The 9,702-nt window shown below is 47.5% G+C and overlaps 1 protein-coding gene across 6 annotated transcripts in view; it reads left to right on the forward strand.

Moving 5' to 3' along the window:
- Window positions 1-5,390, forward strand: part of ARHGAP27 (Rho GTPase activating protein 27) — a 125,911-nt gene extending 120,521 nt beyond the window's left edge. For all 6 annotated transcript variants that reach the window (XM_033918741.1, XM_033918743.1, XM_033918738.1 and 3 more), the window contains exon 18: window positions 4,840-5,390. In XM_033918741.1, coding sequence (XP_033774632.1) covers window positions 4,840-5,017 — 178 coding nt within the window. In that variant the 3' untranslated portion in view covers window positions 5,018-5,390. The remainder of the gene's footprint in view (window positions 1-4,839) is intronic.
- The last annotated feature ends 4,312 nt before the right edge of the window (window positions 5,391-9,702 follow it).

Consider the following 9,702-nt stretch of genomic DNA (forward strand, 5'->3'; position numbering starts at 1 on the left):
AACGTTTCACATACCTCTTAGCTAAACAAAAGACAAGTGTGGTTAACAATAAAATAATCTTCAGATAAAAGCAGTAAAGATTATCACTCAATCAACTACACAGGAGAGCATTAAATTCAAACATTCATGTCAGACATTCTCTCTGAAAATCAACATTTGTCAATCTAAATTAAAAGGTAATTTACTAAAATGAGTTTAAAGTTGCATCTTAACATGCTTCCCATTCATTTCTATATAAAGCGATAGCAAATCATTGTGAATATCCCGAAAACCTGACTGATGGGGTTTGGAAACCACTGCACTAATGAATGCACTTCCTGCAACTTGGGATCGTTCATTCTTTTTCCCTGCATTCTGTTGTTGTCTTAGGACTGGATGCACAAAAATTGTCGCTAAAATCCTGTGGGTCACTGTGGGGTTGATTAATTGTCCGATTTGAAAATGGTGATTGATGTTCAAACAATATCGCATGCAGTTCCCCCCCCCATAATCCCATCCGATCAGTCATCGGAGAAAGCGACAGACACATGCACAGAGCCGGGAATGGAAGCCCTGAACGGCTGAGCAGCAGGGAAAGCCCTGAAGCAGCCTCCTGCCACTCAGCTGTTTGGGGCAGGAAGAGTAGGTTTTTGGGTTGTGTTTTTTTTTTTTTTTTTAAATAAGCACAGATATGCGTGTGTTACACACACAAACACACACCTGTGCCCATTATAAAAAAAGTTGTGCCGAGATAACCCTCCCCCACTCGACAGCCCACACAAACAGAACTTTAAAAAAAATGTGGCAGGAGGGAAGCCCACTCACTTTTCCTTGGACACCCAGACCCCTCCACACTTCGAACCCCCCTCCTGCCACTAAGGCTGCCTGTGAACCCTGACACCCCCACCTTTAAATTAAAGAGTGGCAGGAGGGTTGCCCTCTCCCTCCTGCCACTGCCCCCCCCTACCGAACTCCCAATACCCCCCTGAAACACTAACACCCCACCTGAACCCTGGACAACTCTGACCCCCCCACAACCACGAATCCTAAAGGACAATCTGGCAGGAGGGATGCCTATTCCCTCCTGCTGGCAGGCCTGCATCTTCAAAATGGTGGGCCTTCCCAGTGCACTGGGAGGGACCTAAGGATCTGGGCCAAAGGAATGGCCTTAAGCGCCTGGGCCAATTAGAGCCTTCCCAGGATGCATTGGGAAGGGGAAGACCCGCCATTCTGTACCTATTAAAAAAAAGAAAAAGCTGGCTTTTTTTTAAAAGCTAAAAGCACCTCTAGACCTGTTGGAGATTTTAGAGCATTAAAAACTGGCGCTTCATTTGGTGCGTTATGTGGGCATTGATTAGATTGCTAATTTTAAGACTGATGAGTTCATTGTAATGTATTTACATATGATTATCGGAGGTTGCAACAAACCACAGAAAAGACTGCAGTTTGCCATTTTGTTCATCGATAGCTGAAATTCTTTGATGCTAAACCCTCCCAGTGGGTCTGGCATTGGTTCCTCTCATCCCTGCCTCTCATCACTCCCCCACCACCACCACCTTCAATCTTGCCATGAGTTGCCAGTAGCAGCAGCGATAGAGAGGCTACCTCTAGTCTACCCCAAGTCTTCCCTCTGAGACGTCCCATCCACAGGAAATTGCATCAGAGGATATGGGACATAGCAGAGAGAAGACCCAAGGCAGGTCAGAGGAAGCCTGTTTTTATTGCTGCTTCTACCAGCAATTAAGAACATAAGAATAGCCATATTGCATCAGACCAATGGTCCATCTAGCCCTGTAGCCTGTCCTTATGGTGGCCAATCCAGGTCACAAGTAACTGGCAGAAATCCAAAGAGTAGCAACATTCCAGAGCTGAGATTGTGATGTCATAATGCCTCATGCCACCAATGCCTAAGAATCAACCTCATCAGTGATGTCACAATGGCTTGACTGTCCTATACTTAAGAATATAAGAATAGCCTTATTGAGTCAGACCAATGGTCCATTTGACCCAGTATCCCGTCTTCACAGAGCCAGTCCAAGTCACAAGTACCTGGCAAAAACCCAAATAGTATGCATCATTCCATTCCACCGATCCAGGGCAAGCAGTGGCTTCTACCATGTTTTGCCCTAGATCGGTGGCATAGGACTGTGGTGCCAGACCTACAGGGAGGAAGGAAAGAGAGAATGCATGGTTAGAGGGGGAGTAGGGAGAGATACTGGGCCAGAAGAGGGAGGGAAAAGAGGGAGAGATGCTGGACCCACAGAAAGTTAAGAGGGAGGGATGAGAGAGAGAGAGATTCCAAACCACAGGAGCTAATGAGAGGTTCCACAATGCAGGTGGAAGGGGGCGCTGTTGATGTGCTCAAGCAAATTGATTGAAGGTGCCCCAATCCCCGAAGATAGGAACTCAGCTATCATTGATGTCGTTGGTCATTGAGTACAGTGTGGTACTCTCTGCTGGTACCTCTTGCTCCTGTAGGCTTTAATTTTTACTACTATGCTGAGAAAGAGGTGGTTGTGAACTGCTTTCCCATCCCAGTTAACCCCTCTAACTGGTGCAGCTGGTTTTATATGCTCTTCCACTGCTTCTCTCCTTTCTCTCTTCAGGAGCAGTGGCTGTGTTAGCCAAAGACTCTATTCCCTTAATTCGACTCCTTACTCCTCTCACCTTGGGTTCTGCATTCCTTACCCTCTATGTCATTTCTGTCCGAGCAGGGACTGTCTATAAATGTCTATAGCCTTTCAGCGCTATAGAAGTGATAAATAGTAGTCATAGTACAGTGGCTCCTGACTTCCCTAGCCAAAGATAAGAGTATTCCCACTGACCTTAGTATTCACATTAACAAAGTTTCCCTCCAAACGATGACTCCTCCTCCCACTGTCCATAGGATAGCCAACCCTCTGGTCTGCAAGCTACCAGAACATTCCAAAGCCAAAGGTTCAGCAGGTACTATTACTGGTGCAGCCATTAGAGGGCACTGTTGCTCTCCAAAAGAACAGTAGCCTGGGTCCTCTACACTTCCGCAATTTGGGGTGTCGCCAGCGCATTGAGGAATTCGGCATCCAGATAGAAACACAAAAAAATGAAGGCAGACAAAGACAATATGGCCGGTGTAGTCTGCCTAACCATGCCATCCATACACACCTAGGAGAGCTGGTATAAACAGAGGCACGGAAATTAAGGCATTTCATCATTTTCACATATAGGTGGTAACTCCACCCAGATATCGCCCTTATGCATACCCATCAGCAAAGAACATGGCATCCTGTCATTGGGTAACGAGGTTATTCAAATGTAGCAATCACGTAATTAAATGACAGCGGACTGTGTGTCTGTGCATCTTCTTTGTACATGTGTATATCTTGGGACAATTTTATAAGTGTTTAAAATTCTGTCGTACTCTGCTTGTTGGGCAGATTGGATGGCTGAAACAAGTCTTTATTTACCATCCGGCTGATATTCAAAGCAATTTAAATGGCCAGAAGAGACTAGCTATGAATATTCAGCAAGGAACCATGAATATTCAACCACACTTAACCAGTTAATGCCACTAAATATGCCACACTGGCTCCTAAGCCGAAACCAACTAAGTTGCGGACGGCCGAGGGCGTAATCAGCACTTATGCGGTTAAGTGCCGATATTCAGCGCATAAAAAGTTATTCTAGCTTTATGCGGATCACCTTATGCTGAATTTCGCACTTAACCACATAAGGCCCAGATGCTCTAAACTTACCATGTCTTTAGCGGTCGATGGTAAATCAGATCTTACTGGTTTAGCGTCAAATTATATTTCCTACCAATGCACATAATGGCTCAGTGCGATCTTTTCCGTGCTTCCCAGCAGCCTCCGATTTTGCTATATAAATGTAATAAAATGAGGTCATTAATATTAAAACTAGCACTCCCAGCGATGCTCTGCACAAAATGAAGCTCTGATTTTTAATGCTCCAAAATTACCGGTTGGTCCAGGGGTGCCGGTAGTGTTAAAAACGCGGCTCAGGCGCATGTGTCGAAGGCGCGTCTGAGCCGCGCGCAAAAAAGCTTAAGTTGCCCATTGCATGCAAGGTAGAAGTTCATTGTATTTGGAGGGGGGATGCCGATTGCATGAGGGGAGCACTTGTCCCACTGAAAGTTTTCACATTTTGCTCCTCCCTTTCCCTCCCCTTATGACATGCGCCTATGATGTGCTCCTATAAGGCACGCCTATGATTGACGTGTATGAACGCATTCATGCCTCTTTCCGTGGACCATTCTGTGCATGCGTCAGTCGCTTTCTCCAGTGACTGATCGGAAGGGATTTCCACGGGCATCTGCGAACCTCATGCGCATGCAAAGCTGTCTGAACATCAATCGTTTTCAAATCGGACAATGTACCAGCACCACAGCGACCCTCAGGTTTTTAACGGAGATTTTAGAGCATCTGGGCCTTTAACCAGCCACTTACACCTGGATATTCAATGCCGATTCATAGACATGGCCCGGAATATCTGGAAATAAAGTCACTGCCAGCCAAAAAGAAATTGATGGCTGTTGGCTGTTATGTTACTGTGGTATTGAGCTCAAACCTCTTCTAAAATCACTCTCCAGGCTGTACAAGCTTTTATCTTTGCTTGGCTGTAGCTCTCATATCTCACCTCTAGAAGGGGCTCATTGCACAGCCAGGGGATTAAAAGTCTGTGCACCCTGATGTCAGCACTAGTAAAACGAGCCACTCCTGAGGTCTTATGCCAGAGATCTGGAAGCGTTGCATTTGAGCTTCATGGAGCATTAATGTGTGCAGGCAGGTCCAGAGTGCAAGCAAAGGATTCTGGGATATCATATTAAAACATTACTTGTTCTGTCTTGCACTGCATCCCTAGGGTGATTGAGCAGCGGGAAGAGAACCGCATGTCTACACAGAGCGTGGCCATCGTGTTCGGTCCTACCCTGTTGAAGCCCGAGACTGAGAGCGGGAGCATTACCATGCATATGGTCTTCCAGAACCAGATCGTGGAGCACATCCTGCAGAATTACCCTTACATCTTTGGGGACAGTTGAGCCACGCCCATACACCCTCATTCTAGGGATGAGATCGGACACTGCACAATACAAAATGGCGCCGGTTCGCCTATGATATACTGTATATATACAGTGTGAATACTGAGATACATATGGTCCTTTGTATATGGTTAATGGATATACTGTCTAAAATGCAGGTGTATAATGGAGAACTATTGCCTGGTGTGGTGCTATAGGTAGATTATGAAAAGAGTGGGGTTTGGATTTGAATACTTATCAAAGCCATTAATTTTTTTTCTAACCGGTAGCCAATTGCTCCTTAAAATATCAATCAGGAAATTCAGAAATTTACTTTGAGAGGTGGTTGCTTATACTCTCCTGCATATGGATGCACTCGTTGACCAGAGCCTATGGCCCACAGAGGAACTCGTGGTCCGTGCAGAACCCATCTCATGGGACAGCAAGTGTGATCCCTCCCACAGGGCTTGGAGAAGCCCTAGAATCCCATATGGAGTCACCAAGCCCATACCAGGGCTCTAAAGCTTCTGCTGCAAGCCATTTTTAAAAAATTCTTCTTGATAATGTTACTTCATCTCTGAATGCACTTTTGCTTACTAAACACAACTTCCCAGGCTCCTCTTCTAACCACTTCCCAGCAGGCCTGGGTATACACACAGACTAAACAGAGCAGCAGATTGTAAAGATAGTAAAGTTTCTGCCTATCCCTTAGCCAAGCCGCTCAGCTTATCACCTCTCATACCATTTAGGATTGCCAGTAAAGTCCTTTAAACCCGCAGTAGGATTGCTGCTATTTTGTCGGCCACTGGCTTGCATTTCTAAAATGAGGCCCAGTGATCCTATCATTCCTTTCCTCTGCCACCATAAGTAAAGTAGGACTTCACTGGCAGTCAGACTATAGTCAAGCCTTTGAGGTTACTCCCAGGTCTGACTATAGTAGTGGCGGGCTGTGAGGGCTGGTGGCTGAGCCCATGCGTGCTCCACATTTAGGCCCAGCTTCTTGTGTAATAGCCAGGAATGGTCTAAAAAAAGGTACACAGTGAATAGGAGTTGGAGAGAAGGTGGGAGGAAGGACTGTGGAGATAGGAAAGAGGAGCCTGACTTTAAATATCTGGTTTCGCAGCCATCTGTGCGAGGAGCCGGGCTGCGTTTTGCGGTCTGAATATCGGCTCCAGTGAGCACAGGGTAGGGTTACCAGACGTCTGGAAAAACACAGACATGTCCTCTTTGCTCCCAGACGGACTTTCCAAATCTCGGCATTTGGGTTTTGGAAAGCCCCGACAAGCTCCGGCCGTATCTGGAGGGCCTCCGAGCATGTGTGGATATCATAGTACACGCGGCTGCAGCTCGTCCGGAAGAAGAGCAGAGGCTTTGTGGGGCAGGGCCAGGAGGGGGGGGATGAGGCAGAATAGGGCGTGACTGGAGGGGGAATGGGGTGGGGTTATGTGTCCGGGGTTTCCCAGAGAAAAATATGGTAGTACAGGGTCTCAGATTAGTTCAGTTTCTGTGCTCTGTCAAAACCAGGGCCGTGCCGAGATCTCTCTGGGGCAGGGGAAGGGAGATACTGAAAGGGAAGAGAGCAGAGTTCTGCTGTTGGGAGGGGAGGAAAAGGGGGAAAACTAGATTGGAGGTCTTGAGAGCTGGGAGTATTTAGGTCAGCGATGGGGAGGGTTAGGGTTACCAAATGGCTCCAGGCAAAGGAGGCTGGATGGAGATGTCCGTCCAGTCGAAAGCAATGGAACTAAAACCCGTCCTCCTTTTTCTGAAGTGATATGGCAAGAGTAGTCTTGTGGGTAGTAAAGCCCCCAATCTTTTCCTGCTGCCCTGCTTTTTCCCCCAGCAAGGCCTTCCCGATTCTTTCCCAGCCCTCTCTCTCACTCATGATAATCTCCCTGCCTTCCTCTAATAACCCACTATCACAGCCTTCCCTCTAACATCTTCCCAGCCTCTGTCAGCACCCTCCCTGCTTTTCTAGGCCTATTAAAGTGTCCGAGAATAAACTGCAGCACATTTAAAACAATTTTAAAAGTGCAGAAAGACATTAGGATCAATAAATCTATGGACTTCTTCCTGCAAGCGTTTCTCTTATTTCTTGGGAGAAAGTCGGATGCGGTGCTGCTTAGCCGCAAATCCCAGCACTGAGCCAGACTGCCTCCTTTGCTAATAGCACCCTCATGCACCTAAAGAGGGAGTCGTGCATGTGTGTTACCACAGACAAAACTAAAACAAAATAATATTTTCTGGACAGAGACGGAATAGGCAGGACAGTACTGTGAGGTCTGCTTGGAGCTTTGCTGCTGTGATATATACAATAAAACCTTGGTTTGCGAGCATAATTTGTTCTGAAAGCCTGCTTGTAATCCAAAGCACTCGTACATCAAAGCGAATTTCCCCATAGGACAATGGAAACTCAGACGATTTGTTCCACAGCCCCAAACCTTTAATACAAAATAATATACGTACTTGTATTGCAAGACCTCGCTCGTTTAGAACAGTCAATACACTCCCGCAGCGTCGGAGAGAAAAGAACCATTGGCTCGGTTGTGATGTGTGTATACTGTATTGCAAGACATTGCTTGTATATCAAGTTAAAATTGAATCAAATGTTTTGCTTGTCTTGCAATCCAAGGTTTTACTGTATTTGTCTTTGGAATATTCAGGATTTGTGAGGCTGTGTGGGGCAGTCCTGGGAGTTACTGGCGATACAGGCAGTGGTAAGGGGCACCCGTCCTTCTCTCCATTCCCCCCCCCACACACACACACACTGCTTCCCTACCCCCATACTGCAGTAGTATTCCTGGCATGAGCAGCAACTCCCGGTCCCCTGTTGCACCAGCTTGGGCTCTTCCTTTGACGCCACTTCCTGGACTTGCACCTAGGAAGTGACATCGGAGGAAGAGCTGACGCTGGCATGACAGCAGCTTGCGAACGTTGCAGCGGTGTGGGGGGAAGGGAACTTGCGCACACACGGCAGGAGGGGGCGGGGAATAAGCGGGTGGAGATGGGGTGCAGAGAAGAGGGTGGGGGAGATGTGCCCCCGTCCCCCTCATCACGCCACTGTCTGGTACTGTCGGCAAACGGTTTCCTCTAGGCCAGTATCTCTCAAACTGTGTGCCATGGCACAGTGATGTGCGCAAAAGGGACTGTGGGTGTGTCACGAGAGATTCCAGAATTTTACTTTATTTTTAAAAACTTCTCTTCAGAAGTATACACTAGAACAGATGTACATTGCGTACGCAAGAATCTGTCAATGTTATGAGGATCTGTGTGCGTAAGGATACAACCGCATAGACCAGTGTTCTTCACCGCCGGAGCGGTTCCAGTTTGCAAAAATTTCCTGCCGGTCCGTGAAGAATTAGTGTCCCCTGCAAGCGCGTGTCCATCTTCTTCTGGCTTGGCTGCTCCTTATCTTCAGCGTCAGCTGCACTTGTTTGCCGGGACAGCGCACAGTGGCTCTTGCACGCTGCACGTGGCTGACTCGGAACCAGAACTGGCTCAGCAGCGTGCAAGAGCCGCTGCGCGCTGTCCTGGCAAGCTGGCGCTGAAGGTAAGGAGCAGCCAAGCCGGAAGGAAGACGGACACACGCTTGCAAGGGACACTGATCTGGCTTTGGCAGAGGCTGGACGGCCCTGAATAAGTAAGGGAGGGGAGGGGGTGGAGAAGCGCATTGGGACATGGGAGGGGTATGAATTTGGGACAAAAGTTGGAAGACAGGGAAGGGGGGACAAGAAATCAGGACACAGAAGGAAGGGAGGAGACATGAACTTAAGACACAAGGGAGGGGATAGAAAGGGAAAATTGTTGGGGATGAGTGTGTAAGTGAGAGGGAAAGATGGTGCACGAGGAAAGGAAGACAGAGGAAAATTGGTGGGAGAGAGAGGAGTGAGAAAGAGATACATGGGGAAGAGAAGGACGAGAGGGGAGAGGTTTAGAACAAACGCCAGGAAGTTCTTTTTCACACAGAGGGTGGTGGATACATGGAACGCGCTACCAGAGGATGTGATAAACAGGAGCACGCTACAGGGGTTCAAAGAAGCTTTGGATAGGTACTTGGAAGACAAAGGGATTGAGGGGTACAGATAAGAGTAAAGGTAGATTATAGGGATGGGATTAGAGGTAAGTTACAAAATTAATCAGGGACCACTGTTCAGGCACTAGGCCTGATGGGCCGCCGTGGGAGCGGACCGCTGGGCAAAATGGACCTCTGGTCTGACTCAGCGGGGGCAACTTCTTATGTTCTTAGGGAGAAATGTTGGATAAGGTGGTGAAGAGGGAACAGAGGGACAGATTGAAGAGGATGCAGGAGGGAGGAATGTTGGACCATAGTGATTAAAGGAGAGTTGTGTCATGGTGCTGGAGAGGGGTGATAGAAGGAGAAATGCTGGTGGGCAATAGTGAAAAATGCTGCACATGATCAGAGGGGATGAGAGTGGGAAAAATGTTGGATATGGCAGTAGAGGGAGTGGGAGAAATGCACCATGGATCTCTCTCTTTCCCCACTCCCTGTACACAGGATGGAGACAGGGATCGAATTCACGGGGACAGGACTGAGCTGTGGGGAAGGGGCGGAGACGTGTTTTTTTTTTATGTCAGTCTTAGTAGTTTTGCCGGTCCACAAAATAATTCTTTTATTTCCGCCGGTCCATAGGTGTGAAAAAGTTGAGGAACACTGGCCTAGACAAGTATGAAGTGATTGGTCCTTGAAA

Source organism: Geotrypetes seraphini, chromosome 13 (assembly GCF_902459505.1).
Source record: "Geotrypetes seraphini chromosome 13, aGeoSer1.1, whole genome shotgun sequence".
NCBI lineage: Eukaryota > Metazoa > Chordata > Amphibia > Gymnophiona > Dermophiidae > Geotrypetes > Geotrypetes seraphini.